This window comes from Porites lutea, chromosome 13 (assembly GCF_958299795.1).
Source record: "Porites lutea chromosome 13, jaPorLute2.1, whole genome shotgun sequence".
NCBI lineage: Eukaryota > Metazoa > Cnidaria > Anthozoa > Scleractinia > Poritidae > Porites > Porites lutea.
The window spans coordinates 1,357,918-1,377,171 of record NC_133213.1 but is presented as its reverse complement, the minus strand read 5'-3'; the positions used below and the strand labels follow the sequence as shown (position 1 = coordinate 1,377,171).

At 39.1% G+C, this 19,254-nt stretch overlaps 1 protein-coding gene across 2 annotated transcripts in view; it reads left to right on the top strand.

Annotated features, from left to right (window-relative positions):
* Nucleotides 1-6,162: 6,162 nt before the first annotated feature.
* Nucleotides 6,163-19,254, top strand: part of LOC140923709 (voltage-dependent L-type calcium channel subunit alpha-1D-like) — a 32,799-nt gene continuing 19,707 nt past the window's right edge. For both annotated transcript variants that reach the window (XM_073373786.1, XM_073373785.1), the window contains exons 1-14: nt 6,163-6,304; nt 6,474-6,705; nt 6,904-7,009; nt 9,882-10,021; nt 10,965-11,074; nt 11,676-11,828; nt 12,400-12,599; nt 13,200-13,303; nt 13,452-13,567; nt 14,319-14,381; nt 14,862-14,964; nt 15,601-15,761; nt 16,657-16,769; nt 18,054-18,166. In XM_073373786.1, the coding sequence (XP_073229887.1) occupies nt 6,292-6,304; nt 6,474-6,705; nt 6,904-7,009; nt 9,882-10,021; nt 10,965-11,074; nt 11,676-11,828; nt 12,400-12,599; nt 13,200-13,303; nt 13,452-13,567; nt 14,319-14,381; nt 14,862-14,964; nt 15,601-15,761; nt 16,657-16,769; nt 18,054-18,166 (1,727 nt within the window). In that variant the 5' untranslated portion in view covers nt 6,163-6,291. The remainder of the gene's footprint in view (nt 6,305-6,473; nt 6,706-6,903; nt 7,010-9,881; nt 10,022-10,964; nt 11,075-11,675; nt 11,829-12,399; nt 12,600-13,199; nt 13,304-13,451; nt 13,568-14,318; nt 14,382-14,861; nt 14,965-15,600; nt 15,762-16,656; nt 16,770-18,053; nt 18,167-19,254) is intronic.

Here is a 19,254-nt window from a genome sequence, read left to right as displayed (position 1 = left end):
TCCCTCGTGAAAAATTCGTGCCATTTCCTAAATTCTTTTCTCTTCTTGAATCCGCGATCCTTGGCCAAATCAACCTTTCAACCTTCCAATGTTTAAATTTTCAATTTTGCTCCAATTGTCCTTTAACAATACACAATGAACAGCAAGATATACCACCCTGCCACCCGCGCTGTGATAACGACTAATAGAGCTGCATAGTTCTATAATTACTGCACACAACAAAAGTGGCAAACTATCAAGATAACATCATGCTCAAGAGAATCGAAAGCAATTATGGAGCCGCCGGACACGTTTCTTGTAAGAAGGCCATGCATCAGCAAAGTTATTCAAGTTATAAAGGTATGCAGTAACCATAAAGTTTGGTATATTTAGGGCATTCAGGGTGGTGATTATGCATCAGTTGAGCTTCTTTTTCATAAGTTATGTTGAAATACTGGGAGCGCAACCTGCTGAAAAAGATGTACGTAGGGGAATTCAAGCTACATAAACTGGGTAATAGCTGCAAAATTTGAAACGTTACTAAAATGATATCCCTTTCTTCGCTGTAAGTTAAGTTCCACCTTTGCTAAACTGTACGTTCCACTTCAGTTCATCTAGCTTGGATTTGCAACCCTAAATTTCACTTCAAACATGTTTCCGATGCGTGCTTATAAGGATGTTTTTTTTTTTCTCTTATTAAATTGTATATTAGTGGTGGCAATATCATTTTTTTTATGAACATGTTCAAAAAGTGTTCTTTTCAGTGACTTCGTTCGTTTCGGTTCAATCACGATTGTCTGTTCTCAAAGTAGCGGAGAAAAATGAAAAAACAATATCAGCTTTCTTATGTTTCACCGAAAAAAAGTGTCTCCAGACTCAAAAACTGAGAAACCCATTTTACAGAGTACTGAAAAACAAATAAAAGGTTTCATTCTGATCATTCGATTCAGCAGTTATCGATGATTGCCACATTCATGGTTCAAGAGTTATGTTTTTCACATCGTGTTTTGACCTTGTGAATGAATCTTGTCAGCAAATAAGACTTTTGTTGCAGATGAAATTTGAACATGCCAGGCAGTTAAATGGCCTGAAAATACCATTTGGGCAGCACTTACGTAATCTTCTCAGTTCTGAATGGCCAGCTAAAAAACAAATAACTCCAAGCTAAAACAGTTACCCTTACTTTTTCAGCTTATTGGATCGTGCGAGGTTAATTTTTGCTTTAAGTTTAACCCTCTCATTAGCAGGTATAATGAGACCTACGAGTACAAAAAAAGGAAAATGCGTCAAGAGGGAATGATTGTTTTTGTTGGAAGGGTGTGCCGAGCGGATGCTACAGAATTTGCGAATTGTTAAAGGAACTCACGCAGTACCCACACAGCGGTCGAGAGCAATAGAGCAACAAAATGTTCGATCTTTTCTACGCAAGAAAGATCGACAAACAAATTGTTTCCCAGCAGGAAACATAATGTTTCACCAGGGTTTTTATTTTGAATGGCCACACTTCGGTGCAATAAACAGGACCCGGACCGAAAAGTGCTGTGAAATGACGTTTTTTGAATAAGCTAGCACGACTCGATACCTACGTTACGTCAAGAAATTTCAACCCTCGTATGATTAATTGACTGCGTTCATGCCTCATAAATTTTTGAAGTTAATAACTCTTTTTTGAAATTATAATAATTCCAAGTAAAGTGACTCAAATTCATATAACTACATAATTCCAAACATTATGTTCAAAAATGGCGAAGATATAGTAATACAATGGTCACAGTTTAGAGTTACATAGACACGAATAAGAATATATATGACAACCTCGGCTAGAGCACATTTTAATCTCATATTAAATCACCAATTCAGCAAATTGATACGGAAATGCTTTCTTTTATGCCCAAAAATTCATGCAATAGTTTAAAAGCACCTCGCTTAGCATAATAAACAGCGCCACAGGAGATGACGACTTTTTTAAAAAGGCTTTACAACTTTTTAAATGGTCGCACTCTGTGATCTCACTACCTCGTAAACTTCTAAAGTTCAGCATCACATTTTACAATGATAACTCACGCGTTTTAATTGATCAAAACCCTGTTTCCTTGTGTTAGTTACGCCGTTAGTAAGCTAACGTAGAACTGAAAAAAAAAAACTCTGGGTGTTACCGCAAGTACAATGAAACCCCGCCTCTAACAAAATTCCTGCCTCAGACAGTAACAAAAATCATGTTTCCCCGACCAGTAAAATACATTGAACAGGAACCCGATTTAACTTTCCGTTGTTGCAACGAATAATTTTTCGTCAAGTCCCCTCGCACTTCGATTCGTTAAAGCGGAGCTCCGCGCGCGAACTAGGCGAAGCAGAGCACCATGGGCGAGAAAAGATGATATTTTGCAACCTCGTCCCCAGGGAGCTTTTCCTTGGCTTTGGAGGTGGGGAGGACCACTTCTGAAGTCAGAGAAAAGCGCCCTGGGGACGAGGTTGGATATCCTTTATCGATGTGAGAAATGTTAGTCGTGACGTCAGCGGGGTGTTCGACCGTCCACAACCATCAATTAAGCCAATTTACCACTCCGGAAAATACCATAACATAGCATAATACTCTTCGTTGGTCACTCCAAAAGTTTGCATAAGCATTGTCTTCAGTTTCTCTTGGGAGTTAAAATGGCTCCAAAACTCGTCACATTCAACTGAACGCCTCGTTTTTGGCTGGTAAATCCTAGGCAAACCCCCGTTTTCTTGGCGGGAAATTGTATGTCAACCGACCCAATAGCGGAATCGTTGGGGGGGGGGGGGGAAGGAGGGGGGCCTTCCTTATAAGAGGCTAATGGAGATGTGCGGCTGGATGGAGTCGCATTTTCACGACTGGATTGACTATAATGGGGTCGCACATTTTCGGATTTTTCGGGCAAGACAGTTCTTCAAGTTACATTCAGCAAACGTACTAGAATGTTTGTACTGTCGGTGAAAAGTAAAGTGTTCTTTATTCAATTTCAGAAAAAAAAAGGGTCAATTCATTTTAGGATGACCTATTTAAAGGATTGATAAGGTAGATACATAAATAGAAAGTGATTAAGTTAGGATCGAGAAAATTACATATTTGTCTAAAAGTGACTAAGACTCCACAGAATAGACTATAAAGGGGTAGGGGCTCCGAGAGGCCAGCTGCACATACCCAGCAAAAATTAACCAAAGTACCCCCCCCCCCGGGGGGCAGAATGCAGACACAAGGAAGCAAAAACATTCTCTCCTGTTCTTGCTATGGTTTGAAGTTTCGAGATAACAGTCAGCCTTGTGTAAGAGCTCCGCTTTTAGGCTTGTCTCGGCGGTTCAATTGTATGAATACAATAGGCCAATCTATGATTCGCAGTGTTTAGAAAAAAGAACTGGAAGTTTGAAGTTAGGGTTTCAATTGACTAAAAGCCAAAGGCTTAATGGAGAGCAATAAATCACACTCCAAATGTGAAGGATTGGAAATATTTGATATGCGTCAGAAAATGATTTTGATTAACTATTTTTTTGCTTGAATTGGTCACCTATCCGTCAAAACTCGCAGTATGCAGCATCAAGTAGCTACGGATATAATATTTTTACGTAAGTGCTTTTTTTAAATTATCTTTTATTGCTGTCGGGCCTGAGTTTTATAAATAAATAAATAGATAAATAGTAAACAGGAACAGGAAAGGGGGGGGGGGCGTTCAACCTCACGAGCCTCCGGTTGGGGAAAGTGATGACGAGGGGCGGCTGTGACGAGCTAAGGCCGATGGGAAATTAAAGGTTATTTATAAAGCCATTACAGCTAAACGGAGGCCAATTTAATGGAGCTTAAACACAGTGAACTTACAAGCCTTTCACTTACAAATATAGCTAATTCATATTTAAAAAACGGCATCATTTCAAAAGTATTGTTTAAGACGACTTTAATAGGAAAACAGTTTTTTAAAAAAAAATAATGATAATATATATTTTTAAAAAAAAGTTGTTGTTTTTCCTCTGCCGCGATACCAGCTGGCCATGTAATAAAGCCATGTACCACACACCAGTTACTGTATTTAAATTACTACCTAAGACACATGGCGTGTTAAATAATAACCGGTTAAAAGAGATTCTTTTTATTTTTTATTTTTTGCTTTACTAGCTTCGTTTTTTGGCAAAACATCTCGTTAAATAACAATTAAACCGCGCAGCTTTACCCCACCCCCGGGTTTAAAAGCAAGAAAAAAATGAATTCCAGCATGTCCTTAGGGCAAGCAGTTCTTGATTTGCTTGCCTGGGGCAACTTCTTGTTCTTTTTAATGGTTAATTATTTTTTCAGAAGATCACTGCCCAAGTACAAGTAAGATTTAAAAGTTACTTGTCCAACAAGAAAATCTACTTGTCCCGAACGGCACTTTTCTCGAGCCCTGCATCCTTCTCCCTTAAAAACCATATTTTTACTAATGTTGTCCTCGTGTCCGTGAACAAAGTTAGGTAAGGATTTCATATGAGCTATTAATAAAAAACTAACAATTAACAACAAATTTAAGGAAACCTTTCAACTGGGAAACGGTGCCCCTGATCGATTGAAGCCAGAGCTGTGTCACGAATTGTATCAAAATTATGTTAACAGTAGAGGAGCTGTCACCAAACTGTGTGAAACATAAGAATAAACGTTCATCGCAAATTAAATGAAGGTACCGGATTAACCACTGACACAGCAAATAAAAAAAATTGATACGTAAGCCGGATGGGCAAACTTGAGTAGGATTAAGGGGATCGACTTAGAGGTTTTTCAGTGAAACTTTGCATTGTTAGCATAACAGTTTTTTCAACGTTTATTTTGTTGTTCGGTAACTTGGGAAATGTATTTACTAAACAAGAAGTAATGATATTGCTGTTCACAAGTAATTTCCTTTACGTTAAGTTCCATAGCGCATAAGGAACCGCAATGATAAACAAAAACGCAACAAAGTAACACATCAGGCTAAAAAAGTCCGTCCTCTGCCATGTTCCGATTCTCCTAAGACTCTTTCTGAACTGATTACATATTAAAGACGCTGCGTCCCACAACTTTAACTCATTTTCAGCGATTTTTTTATTTCACTAATAACAGCCCAACTTTTGACATATCTTGGCCAGGAGGAACTTATTGTCAATTTGTACTCAAATATCACTGACTATTTATTTTGTGCGATTTTTACGCAGTTCCTCGCGATAAAGATTGATATTAATTAGGTTTAAAAGTTAAAACGGTGAATTTCATTGAAAAAAAAAACTGGCTGAACAGAGCTTAATGGTTTCTATGAAAACATACCTGTGCGGTAGCTATTTTCGCATCTCAGTGTACTAATATTTTCATGCGGATTTCTTCTCAAGAGCTTGAATACATGATTGACCCCTTGGCACGATATATTGCATGTGCTCTTGAAAAATTTGCATCTGTGAGTGACTATAAGGATATATCTGCTTTAATGGCCCTGAAAGATAACAAAACTTCCGGTTTTAGTACCGATTTCCCACTTCCGTGTAGGCTGGTGTACTCGCGTAGGAGGTTTTTGCATTGGGCATGCGTCAAAGCGAGTCCAAAGAAATATATACAGTATTCATATATCAATCATGCACGAATTTCCAGAAAAGTCTTTCCCTTTTTGTCAAAGAAATTTTGAACCAATCAGTGACAGAAGTTTACCAATGTTTTCAGCCATCCGTTGGCATCTGTTAATAACCGAATGAATGCTTCGTAGACATCTTTGTAGAATTTTCCAATTTTTTCCCGCTATTCAATCATATTGCGGATGTCCCACGTACATTCAAACTAAAAATTTAAAACATCACATACACTGCAAGCTAGCTTAACTAGCAGCTGCAAATAAAAAAAATTAATAAATAAATGAATGAAGGAAAAAAGTAAATACAAAACTCTTTTTCAGCGGTACTGGTTGCTTCGAACGTTACTCAGCTGGGGTGAAGAAACTTGTACATATATGATCTTTAGGAAAAGATTATAAAGTGTCTTTCAAAATACTTCTTGCTGACTTGCCTATTATCTGTAATATACAGTGGTCGGGGGCCCCCCGTCGCAAACACGGTAGGTTAAGAGCTTGTTGTTAGGGAAACCCTTGTTTGAAGAACCTAGCGTGACAACGTCACGCAAAATATCGACTTTGTGGTAATGAAGTGCCCGTATGCTCTTCAATTCACTTTTGACGATTCACGCGGATAGACCGAACTGTGAGATATAAATATGGAATTAATGATGTGTATTGCAAATTGTTGACATGACTGGGAAACGACTTTGTCAAAGCTAAATGTTTAAGAAGAAGGCTAATTTGAGCAGCCAAAATGGAACAAAACGGTGCGTATTTTACCTGGATGTTTTGAATCGAGCCGGGTGCTTAAAACAGCTCTCTGTCGCCGAGCACGAGATGAGTTATTGCCGCATCGTGATTTTCCTTTTTTCTGCAACGGCGCGCCGCTTCGTATAATTTTGCTGTTAACCTGGTGTTTTTGTTGATTCCTTTTAGGCTATCCCAGGGCCAATTTTACGCCAGCCACGAAACTTCCCTGGCCGAACGGGACAGACGTTATGCAGAACAGAACACGGCTGAATGGACATGCTTCAAAGTATGGGAAATCTGTTGCGGCGACTAAGCGACAGAAAAAATCTGGAAATGCTGTTCGGCCAAAGAGAGCACTTCTATGTCTGTCACTTGGCAATCCTATCCGAAGTGCTGCCATAAATCTCGTGGAGTGGAAATATCCTTTTAAATAGCACTGTTTAGGGTTTCTGTTGATATTTTTATCTCTCGATTCTGCGGACGATGTGGTGTTGTGAGTGGAACTTGTTATGGTTTTGGCCTTGTAGTCTAATGTCATAGGTTTTAACGTTTCTGTTGCTTAGTTCTGTATTTTACTTAAACGGATTTCAGATTTTCGCCTTAACTCTTGGCTTAAGCCTTTTGATGTCATGATTTTGATCACAATTTTTGCGAACTGTGCTGCTTTGGCCGCTTACGAGCCATTGCCCGAGAAAGATAGCAGTGAGATAAATGAAGGATTGGTAGGTAACTTGCTTATTCATCTCGCTTTGCGGGATTTTTCTTTTTTGTAGTTTGAATATTCATGCTGTGAATGGTAGATTAGGCTTTGCCTTTGCGAATATGTCATTGATAGCACAAGATATTAGTCCGTACGATTTGGCTTAAAACTGTATATATTTTTTTGAATCGGAAATTTGTACACTGACACCAGTGTGCATTATATTGGGCTCGTGAAAAAAATAAAAATATATTTATTAGTATTATATTGCTGTGGGTTGTATTTCATATAACACGCTTTCCTTGTTTAGTTTTGGGTGAATTTTTTATTGGCTCAATATAGCGTTAAGGCATGAATGTTGGAACAAAACAAGACCTCATCAGACGAGGTCAGACATAGGACACGGTTTCTGTGTACCGGTTTGGCCTTCGATCGGCAATAATAAAAGTTATGGAACAGATGATCGTGAAGGTGTCATTGATTGTTCGTTCGAAAGTTTGTGTTTGAATCGTCTGTTTCTTTTGTTTAGGTACAGGGAAATTAGTTGCGTCTCCAGGCGCTAAGCGTAAATAGTCAGTACACTTTCGAACTTGTGAATATTAATTTAGTTCGTCGCGATTTCAAATAGGCTTGTATGACAAATTTTTTTGTGCTCACAGACAAAGCCTTATCTCGCCTGGTGTTGTGAAAAATAATTGTGCAACTTAAGGCTCAGTTCACACGATACAAAGAGAGTATGTGATCGTGTTTCTGTTCAATTAAACTTTAATGCGAGCTAAGGCGATGCGTTCGAGTAATCCGCTGAAATCGTCGCTGTCAATTTCACAGTCATAAGAGTTGTGTGAAATTGATGACTTTGAGGGTAAACAAAAATCGTCGTGGTTGAGCGAGGCTAACCTGCGAACAACTTGCTAATCGTGCATGAAACCAAAAGCAGATCGAATAAAATAAAATATTATTGCTTGGTTTCTTTCGCGTGTTCAGGGAAGTATTTTGTTGGCTTCATCGTGCGATTTTTTTTCCTATGGATAATGTAAAAATCCTAGAAATTGTCAAAATTGCAGGACATACACTGAATTAAACGTTCGTTGCTGCCCGTGGCATTCACTGAATACCGAACCAATCGATGTTTATCTCTAAAATGTTTTTGAATTAACAAAAAAGGAAGCTGATTGCTTGATTTAAAATATCGTTGATGAAGTAGGAGAACGCTGTGCCACGCATTAAATTTAAGCTTAAATACATTCTCAGACGACGGAATTATTTGCTGTGTGACACCAGCTACGTTATTTGCCATGAGAGTTTGGTATCTTTTCAGATTAAAGGGCGTAATAAGTTTAAAGGTTTTTTTAGCGGACGTACTTAAATGATATGGTTACTATTTTTACAAGCTTGCAGACTTGTTTTCAATCGTATTTTTATATTTTTCGTCCAATGAAAATAAACAATCACTTAAGCGACCAAACAATAAATAAATTATTAACTAATTTTATCTCAAGTTTTTCGGGCGCCTATTTGTAGAGCTTTACCCTATTATCTGTCTAGTTTTCAAATCTGAAACAATTCTGGGGAAAATGAAAGGAAAAACCCTGTCATTTCCAGAATTTGAATGATTTAATATCTGGGAATACAAAATTGTTTGATGACATGTTGGATGTGGTGTTTTTCAATGGAACATTCAATGTTATTTTTAGGTGGACGTATAACATCCCTGATTTCTATTTTTGTGCGTCATATAATTATAGTTCCCATATGGCTTTTGAAAAGTAAACAATTTATAGAAGCATTTAATAATAATTAATAACCATTAATTGTCTAGGCATTCAAATTGGGAGGTCAAAATAAAATTATCTTTGTTTTTTTTAAAGTGTAAAGTATGTTACACCTTGAGGTTCTTTCCTTATTTTGTTGGATTAGCCCATTAACTCAAGAAAGAATGATTTTTTTTGTTTTTATTGCTTTTTTATTATGTTTGAGCTTTATAACTTTTTGAACTTTTTATCTTTATAATTTTTGGACAAACTCTTTTGAGGTAGCCAGTTAAGTGAAACCTCTCCATTAATACTTTCACATGGTACTATTTATTCATGTAGTTCTGTCTTTTTTTTCAATTTTGTGGACATAATCTTAGTGTCAAAAGTCAAATAAAATTTAAAATATGTGGTAACGAACCCTGCTATAACGAGCCCCTTTATGAAAAAATCCCTGCTGTAATAAATATTTTGTCTGGTCGCTCGCAGCAGTCTGTAAAAACAACAGATTTGAGCAGAAATCATGGCTTGCTTTAATTAAAAGTGTTTTTGAAGTTGATATCTGATATATCAGTGCTTTACACTTACAGTATCAAATGAATCAAAATGTTTCCTATGTGCAGTATTGAATTTTTGGTAATTGTTATTTATTAAAATGCCATGCTATGATGAATATTTTTGCTGCTAACCGGATAATTCGTTATCACAGGATCTTCACTTAATGAAGACCCCACTTTAATGAACAATTTTTTTGGGTACCATGGCACTTCGTTATATTGGGGTTCTACTTTAGGAGAGAAGGTTAATGAGAGGGTGTGAGGGGGGGGGGGGGGGGGTTAGGGTGGGGCACTAGTTTCTGGCACTGGATGCTTCTTGAGATAGCTTCAAATTCCTTCTTTGTTTCACAATAAATACAAGGTAATTTGTTGGGTGAATACAGCAGTTTATCTGTGGCCACTTGGGTCTTTTTTCCTGTAGCCTCTTAAGTGTGACAATAAATTTTATTTCACCATTAAGTAATAAATAATTTGTTCCCTTTTTCAAAAACCAAAATACTCTTGCATGCTTTTCATGAAACATTACTTTCAATAACATTGATTATTATGATTAACATTTCATACTTTTTTTTGTTTTTACTTTTAGGAAGTGGCTGAATATGTGTTCTTAGCAATTTTCACTTTAGAAGCAGTTTTAAAGATTATTGCCTATGGCTTTCTCTTCCATCCTGGAGCTTATCTTAGAAACGGATGGAATATTTTAGATTTTGTAATTGTAGTAGTAGGGTAAGTGATAAGTACTATCTTAAAGTGTCCCTTTTACGATATTGTTACTTTGTTTATAGCCTGCAAAGCAGGTGTACCATGAATAATCTAATAAATACCAGTTGTTCGAAGGCCGATTAGTGCTTAACCCAGGTTTCTTTTTCTTTAGTTGCTCGAAAGCATTTTCTTGGAAAATTTTCTCTGTTATTTTTAAGGGAATCCAATCATCAACTTGTTGACAGAAAGAATGAAACTGAATTTACTTTTTAAGCTTTCATATCTGAATTCAAATTTCACACTTACCCTGGGTCATCTTAACCCAACTTTGAACAACCTGGTCCAGGGCACCTAAAATTTTAGGGTCCAAGCATAGAGGGAGCGTTTTTAGATAAGAGGCGTTTATTTGGAAGTGGGCGCTTATTAGGTCATATACGGTATTTGGCAGCGTGAACGATGATACCAATGTTTTCCTGCCATCTAAATGTTGAAACTGATGAGTTGGGGCAAGTCAAAAAATTATTCCAAGGGATAGGTTGATGAATTTAATATAGAGGAGGTCAGGGCTGTCATTAAGTTCTGAAGCAGCCATAGCAAATGGAGATTCAACCATAACCTCTCACAAATAGTTTTAGTGTCACCTTTGGCTTTCCACTTTGATCACCTGTAACATCAAGCGAGCTCAGCTGTGACAGGTTTTATGGGTTACAGTCCTTAATGACAGGTCTGGAGGTGGAGGGGGAGGGGAGGGGAGGAAAAAGTTCTTTTCTCCTCTGCGCTCCTCCCACTGTACCTGCCCCTCTTCCCTTAGTTTTCTTTTGCTTTCAACGGGGTGTCCAAGATAAATACACCACTGAGCTTTCCTTTAAAAGTATGCCAGCTCTGCAGGCTAATGTGCACAAGATTCTAAGCTTTTTGGAAAGTTATTAGAAAGGATTGTATGTTATTTTGCCTGTCTTCTTTACAGATTAGCAACTATTTTAGTAAAGGCATTTTTGAGTTCTGGAAGCTTCGATGTGAAAGCTCTAAGGGCATTCAGGGTGCTAAGACCACTAAGACTGGTCTCTGGTGTTCCAAGTAAGTGTCCTTGTCTTACATATTTGTAAATATTGCAGGTTCCTTACAAAGTAAGTCAAAAAAATTTTCAAACCAGTATTCCAGACCTGGAAAAAGTCTGGAAAAATGGTAAAAGGTCAGAATAACAGTTACTGCAACATGTACTTAATTATGGCTAAGTGAATTTTTTTCAGTAGTCAAGTCTTCTTTAATATTGATGGCAGCCAAAACATTCAATCACAGAATGAGAAGTTTTAGAATTCTGTTATGTTTGCTTTGCACAGCAGTTCACTGTACATTTGCAGTGCATGATGGGAAAAGCTTTATTCCTGTGTTTATCAAGGTTCTTACACATGGCTTATTTGATAACCCTAAGTTTGGAAAGTAAGTTATTATTTTGGAAAAAGAATGGTCAAATTTCTTGAATTGTGTGCAAAAATCTGTACAAACCTGGTACCAACCAAATGTAGGACCCCTTTCTTTACTCTGATTTGGACCACACCAGAAACGACCTAAGAAAAGAGGACCATGTGAGTCATAAATATCTTCTGGAAATTCAGAGAAAGATTCCAATTGAACAAAACATTTTCATTAATTATTTTATTTATCGATTTCATTTCAGGTTTGCAAGTTGTGTTAAATTCAATCATCAAGGCATTGATTCCACTCTTCCATATCGCCTTGCTAGTAGTATTTGTTGTCATAATATATGCTATTATTGGTGTGGAGTTGTTCATGGGACGGCTTCACATGACATGTTATGACAACATAACAGGTAATAGCTGTCTTCGTGTCCTCTTGTTAGTTTAGGCTTAGGCTTAAGTCATGTGTGATAATGGCAGTAACTCAATATTGTAAATGATTATTATGGACTGACTGTGGCTAGGAGACTCAAGTAGATGTACCTGTATGTGGTTTATTCAACAACCGCAATGCAATTTGTTTTTGTCAACAAAGAAGCAGTCCCTAGATTTATGAAACCATTCTAAGCTAAGATGTATCTCAACAATTCCCACAGTGAAAGAACAATACTCATAAAATAAATTACAATTTACAGTGGCAGATGCAGGGGAGGGGCCCAAAGGGGGCCAGGGGACCCTTAGTTTTAGACCCCAAAAAATTTTTGGAGACCACCCCCCCCCCCCCCCCCTTCCCCGCCTTATCTCAAGGTCTGGATCTGGCACTGCTTTAACTTAAGATGCCTTCCCAGAGTTCTGGGGGGGGGGGGCTTATAAACAGCATTCCTTTGAAAAGGGCCATTCCCGCCCTTTTATTATGGAGTGTCCATTATGTCTGACCTTTGGATTTGAAAGGTGATACGACAATGATTTCTCTTCTTACTGCAGGTTCACTGGCTATGGAAGAGCCACACCCCTGCAGTGCAGGGGGGTCTGGGTTCCAATGCGATGCCAGTAAAGGAGAAGTGTGTGAAGGAGGCTGGAAAGGCCCTAATTATGGAATTACAAATTTTGATAACATTGGTCTGGCTTGCATGACAGTGTTTCAATGTATCACTCTAGAGGGGTGGACAGATGTACTTTATATGGTATGTTTTTGATTCTTTGGCAGCATTCTACTTAACCCTTTAAGCCCCAATATCCACATACAAATTCTCCAAACTGATCTCTATACATTTGCTTCAAGAATTAGTAAAGAGAATTTGATAAAAAATCATGGCAGTTTCTCTTTGGTGATCATTTTATTAATTCCCATAACTTTTTCTCTTGACATTGTATTGATGTTGTTAGGAGAAAATTGATGTTGCTCACTATTGGCACCTAAAGGGTTAACCCATTCTCTTTTAAGAGGAGTGTATGAATGCAACTATATAGCCTGCATGATAGGCGCTTTATGAGCCAAGCGAGGCAAACGCGACATTTCGCGACATTTCGCGTGAAGCTTTACTTTTTCTCTTTCCCTCGTCTCGCGCTTTGTACTCATCTCACGCTTTGCACGAAATGTTGCGTTTGCCTCACTTGGCCCAAATAGCGCCTGTTATGCAGGCTGGCAATTATATACCAAAGCTTGCTCCTTTTCGGGTCAAGTCATGGCTCCTGACGAGAACTTACAGGGACGAATTCTTTATTTGCTATGTTGGGAGTGTTTGGCTTTTCTTGCAATTGATTTAATTTATTTCTTCTTTCAGATAAATGATGCAGTAGGCAATTCATGGCCCTGGGTGTACTTTGTGACGCTAATCATCTGGGGATCGTTTTTTGTTCTCAACTTAGTCCTTGGTGTTCTCAGTGGGTACGAACCCTATCTTTTCTAGTGAAGTCTTTTTATATACTTGTACCCACAGTTTGAAATTTTCTTCGTTGAATAGTTAAAAGTTCTGCTTTGGCTGTGGTGTGTTAACAACCATCTCTTTTTTTAATGGTACGTATTTTTTTCGCAGAGAATTTGCCAAAGAAAAGGCTAGGGCACAAAAAAGTGGGGAATTTCAAAAGTTTAGAGAAAAGCAGCAAGTCGAAGAAGCATACAATGGTTATCTTGACTGGATAACACAAGCAGGTAAAGATCTTTATGCCTTAACATTCCTTATGCCTTAAGGAACGTGCCATAATTAGGGAACTAAAGCAAACACAACGACAACGACAACGTCCGAAAACAATCGGTTTCAAGGTGATGTTACACGAGACGATGCGCAACGACGATTTTTAGCGCAGCACAGCGTTGCAACATTGTTGCGACATTGTTTCAAATGGTTACAACATTGTTCCAACATTGCAGCGTTGTTTTGTGCTAAAAATCGTCGTTGCGAATCGTCCCGTGTAACATCACCTTTATGAGCAAAACAACAGCTCAGCACGTGCATCACGCTCTTCTAGTACATTTCTTTGAAGTCCGCTCCACGACTACCACGTGAAACCTTCTAATGCCACGTTTTATGAAGGATGTGAACATACAACGACTAATTTTCCTGTCTCTCTTTTTGAACCTGGATGAAGTCCTTAAGAATTCAACTTCAGGAAAAATCGCCTTCATTTGACAAACTGAGCAGGTCCAAACAGACGCGACAAAGTTTGAAAGGATGCAAATTCGTCTTTTTAGCAACGTTTTCACTGCGGCCGTTGTCGTTGCCTAAGCTCTCTATTCTTACTCTGAAAAACTGAGGGTGACACATGGTTACAGGAGAGCAAGATTGAAACGTTCACTTAGTTGCCACCTTTGATTTGACAGCCACTGCAGTTGTCAGAAAAGCCTCTGGTTTTCGCGTTGCTTGACACTGTTGTTTTTAATAATTCTTTGTTTAATCTATCAGAGGACATTGAAGGTGACAGTGAGAGCGAGGAAGACGAAGACAAGAAAAGTTCTGGAAGAACATGTGAGTACAGGCTGTTAGTCATGTTGCGGAAAACTAGATAAAGACCACAAGAAATCAGTTTTCTTTTATCCGCTGAATTAAATTGTGAGACCATCTTGAATAGCAAAATAAACAGAACCACGGGAAAGTGCTACTCTGTAGCTTTCATCTAAATTGTTGTACTGAAGGGATTTGAAGAACAGACTCTAAAGTTAAAAACGCCCTGTACAACATCATCAACAGAACCACCGGATAAGAAACTTTTTGTCATTGAAATGTTCCTAGAATTAATTGTATTCCTCGGCTCATTGTGGAGCTTTAGCAACGACGACGGCGACGGCCCGACTTGTACTCGGGCATCGGCTCCGGCCCGAATTCTAGTGTGGGTACTTGAAAAAAAGGTGTGTTTACATTAGTGCCCAGGGAGTACCGTTCTCGGGCACTGATCCCGGGCATCAAGTTTGAACGCTACCTAATATGTTTTTCTTTTTACTCGTGTAGCAAGACATTCAAGACTTGATGATATTGAGTTGACAGACAAAAATGAGTGGCAAGACAACGCTACACAAGAAACCACTCACCATGGATGGTGCCATAATGAAAAGTATGTTTACACTCTTGTTTTTTTTTTTCCTTTAACATCGAACCCGCGACCTCCTGCTGTGCAGTCAAGCGCTCTACCGACTAAGCTACCGAAGTCCTTCCGCGGTAAAATCCGAGGTAGCTGATAAAAATCGGCGTAAAAATAGAGAGTTTGATTCACTGGGCGGAACTTCAAATTGGCCAGATTGTTCATAGCAGGGTTACATCAACACAGGGTTAGCATCATTTAGATATTCAAATTGAGCACTTTACAAAACAAATTTCCAAGAATTCTTTTTAGCCTAGAAAATGACTAGGTAAAATAAAACTGAGTAGTCTGAATAGTCATAACGTCTCCACCTCGTTTCAGACTAAACAGTGAAGCGGAACACGGATTAATATTTATCCCTGCGTTAGCGATAACTAGGTTTTAAACCATTGGGCCCTGACCTGCTGTGCTTCGGCGATATAGAAAATCTTCCAGTTTGATCCTAATACCATTGAACTTCATAGATGCCCATGTCGGGCTTGGTCATTTATTGCTTTCATATATGATACATGGTCTGTATCATGCCGCAATCATCAGCAGTTCCAAAGCGCTCCCTCTGACGATATCTCAAGTTTAATGGTGATTTTCTCTAAACTTTCCATATTACAGGAAAATTTTAAAACGTTGGCATCATAGAACGAGACGAGAGCTACGTAAAGCTGTCAAAACGCAGGCGTTTTATTGGATTGTCATAGTAGTTGTATTTTTAAATTCTTTAACATTGGCTTTGGAACATTATGGGCAACCGGAGTTTTTAACTACATTTTTAGGTAAGAGAATTGTCTGGTGTACGAGGCTAACGGGCACTTTCCTATGTAACGTGTACGAAGAAAACTATACATGACATATGATTTGCCTCCAATTATAGGGAGAGATGCTCAGTTTTACTATGTGATGTAAATGCGTTAACTTTTTTTAAGAAACCAACATGATACATTACGATTAACATGAGTTTCAGTTTAGCAGTGCTGTTTCGTTGTTAACAGACCTAAATAGCGTCGGCGTATTCCAGCACAATTTAATTGCACAGTGTACAGTGTACAGTGCACAGTGTATATCAAGTTCTAGTTTAGACATCAAAACACACCAAATCATGTTAATTGGAAGTAAAGGCGATGTTACACGGGACGATTCGCAACCACGATTTTTAGCGCAACACAGTGTTGCAATGTTGGAACAATGTTGTAACCATTCGAAACAATGTCACAACAATGTTGCAACGCTGTATTGCGCTAAAAATCGTCGTTGCGAATCGTCTCGTGTAACATCACCTTAAAGTCGTTTTGGTCTCGTAAGGCCATTTCCGAGTGTCCCCAAGCCTCTGTTTCAAAGCGAGACTAAGTGCGAAGCCATTGATATGAAAAGGATTTTTAATTATCATGCAAACAAAACTCACTCTCACAACAAAGGTTTCGCACCTAGCCTCGTGTCGAAAGTGAGAGGTTTTGGAACTCAGAAACGGCCTGTTCAGTGGCTAGTATTGCAAATGAATGTCGACGTGTTTAAAACGCCTCCCCACCCCCATCCACTGCAAATTTTGAGTATTGCAATTTTTTTTGGCAAGTAAACGAACGTCTCAAGTTAACTGTATGACTTACTCGCAAGCCTTACTTTCTTCCCTATATGTTGTCTTCTTCATTGGATTTGATCGTTTTTTTCTTTCAGATATTGCAAATAAATTATTTTTAGCCATATTCACTGTTGAGATGCTCATCAAAATGTACTGTTTAGGAATCCATGGATATTTTGCATCGCTTTTCAATCGATTTGATTGTCTGGTAAGTGTGACCGATTAGGGAGGGGCGGGGGGGGCGGGGGAGGTGAAGCCCTCGCCGCGGAAAATAGACAGCTTAGGAAACCACAACGGCAACGACAGTGAAATGGTCACTTGAAAATTGAATTCGCGCTCCTCCAACCTTCATCCCTCTTATTCTATTAAATTCAGTTTTTCAAGTGTTGGGGAAATTTTCTGGCGTTGACTCTAAGGGCCTGTTTACATGGAAGCGGGGGAGGGGGGGGGGGGGGCGGGGGGACCCAGGTAGGTGAGGTAACCCGCTAAGGTGGGGTAACCGCCTGTCCATATGATCTCTCATTTTAATTTGATCACGTTTAAGTGATAGGTGGGGTGACCCGCCACATGTTACCTCACCTATCTAGGGTCCCCACCTCCATGTAAACAGGCTCTAAAGGACTGTATTTCAGTTCAGAAATTGTATTGTGTTTATATCCTCCAACGACGGCAAAGAAATGCACAAAAACGCGCGATGCACGCGCAAAGTTGTTATTTTGCAAATCTAAACCTATTTATTTTTTGCCGTTCTCGTTGCCGTTGCCGTCGCCGTCGTCGTTGGTTAAGCTCCGATCCCTAGTAAGAAGTTGATATTGGCTAGCTCGCAAGGTGGAGTAGTTTCAGTTATGTTGCCTACCCAAGCACGCATACTGTTCTTGAGTAGTTGAATAATTATGTAAATTTATGTTCATTACCGTATTTATTCGATTAACCGCCCTGGGCGCTTATTAAATTTTTGGACCTTGAGAGTGGGCGCTTATTCGAGGTGGGCGCTTTTTCGAGGCTGGGCGCTTATTAAATTTTCACCATTTTCAGCAAGTGGAGTATGCTTATTTTGTAACAAAACAATAAATGCTAATAACAAAACGCGAAGAAGTAACAAAGCAAGGTTTCTGTAAAATACTCTGAAGAAGACTCCGTCCTCGGGGAAGTCTCTTATTAGAATTTATTCACTCAAGTGGGTGGGGTGGGGTGAGCGCTTATTTGAGTTTGATTGGGAGGAGCCAGGGGGTGGGCGCTTATTCGAGGGTGGGCGCTTATTAACTTTTTCTGCCTTTAGGATGGGCGCTTATTCGAGGTGGGCGCTAATTCGAGGTTGGGCGCTTATTCGAATAAATACAGTAAGTTGAGTTGAAGGAGCAGCTTCACTGGCCACTTGGGTTTTAAAGGCGTGCGGCTTGTTTACTACCTATGCGCATATTTTGCCCTTAAACATAGTGAGCAGAGTTTGTGTTTGTTTTTTATTTGTTTCTTGTTGATTCTTTCCTCTCAGGTTGTTATCAGTAGCTTACTAGAACTGGCCATTGTTGAGGCAATGAATCAGCGGCCTATAGGAATCAGTGTTCTTCGTTGTGTTCGCTTGCTTAGGATTTTCAAAGTAACTAGGTTAGAAGTCTTTTTTTTTGTTACCTGTATAAATTCGCCACTTTTAGAAACGAGAAGAAACTGGGCCGAGGAAACTTTCGGAAAGGCTTCTGGGACTGTTATTAGAGACAGGGAATGATAATTGACCAATAGGCCAATTCCGAGTTTCCCCGGGCCTCTGTATCAAAACGAGGTTAAGTGCTCAGCCTTTGATATGGGGAAGATTTTTCATTCTCATGTAAATAAAACTCATTTTCACAAGAAAAGTTGTGCACATGGCCTCATTTTGAAAGTGAGGATCTTTGGAACTCGGAAGTGACCTATTATTGGTCAATAGGGAAGGCGTTTTTGAGTGACGCACGTCAACCGGAAGTAACGCCTCTTCCTTTATAATATGACTTGACGCTAACAAATTTGTATTGCTAAGTGTCTTTACTCTCATAGAGACGATTTGGCCGAAAATTTGGGCTAAAATACTGCCCAAGAATAAAAAAGATCCACTTCCGATTGACGTAAGGACGGGAACGTCAGTTGACGACGGGAAAGCGCGCGGAAAGGACTAAACACGACTTCCGGTGCTCAATTTGCCGCTCTGCCATTCGTCAAGCCAGTTGTTTGATTTGCGCGCGCCGTCGTCAACTGACGTTTCCGTTCTGTTCCTAAATAAGCCTAATAACTGACCGGCGCGTCGCCGGTAACTATCCCAGAAACAATTGCGGGACGCATTCCGGCACCAGTCCCCTACTCGTTTCTAAAATGACGAATTCTTTCTGTGCGGCCCTGCAAGTGCTTTTATTTTGATAGTCAGAGGGAAACTCATATAATAAATGGGTATTTTGTGAATGTAGTCTAGTTCTTTACGACTCACTTGTTACTGTGCTGTTTTGGTAGTTTTGCTACACGTCCATCGTTTTGCTGTTCAGTCCTACGGGTATCTGTTTGTTCGTTGCGGGACATTCAAATGTTGCCTTTCTTTTTATGCAATTGTCTGTTCTGTTCAAATTCCTACTTGCACTTAATCCACGCATTTATCTCTGAGCAATAAAACAGTCCAGGCGTTTCAGTCTATACGCGTATCTCATGGCTAAAATGGTTCAGTGACGAACGCA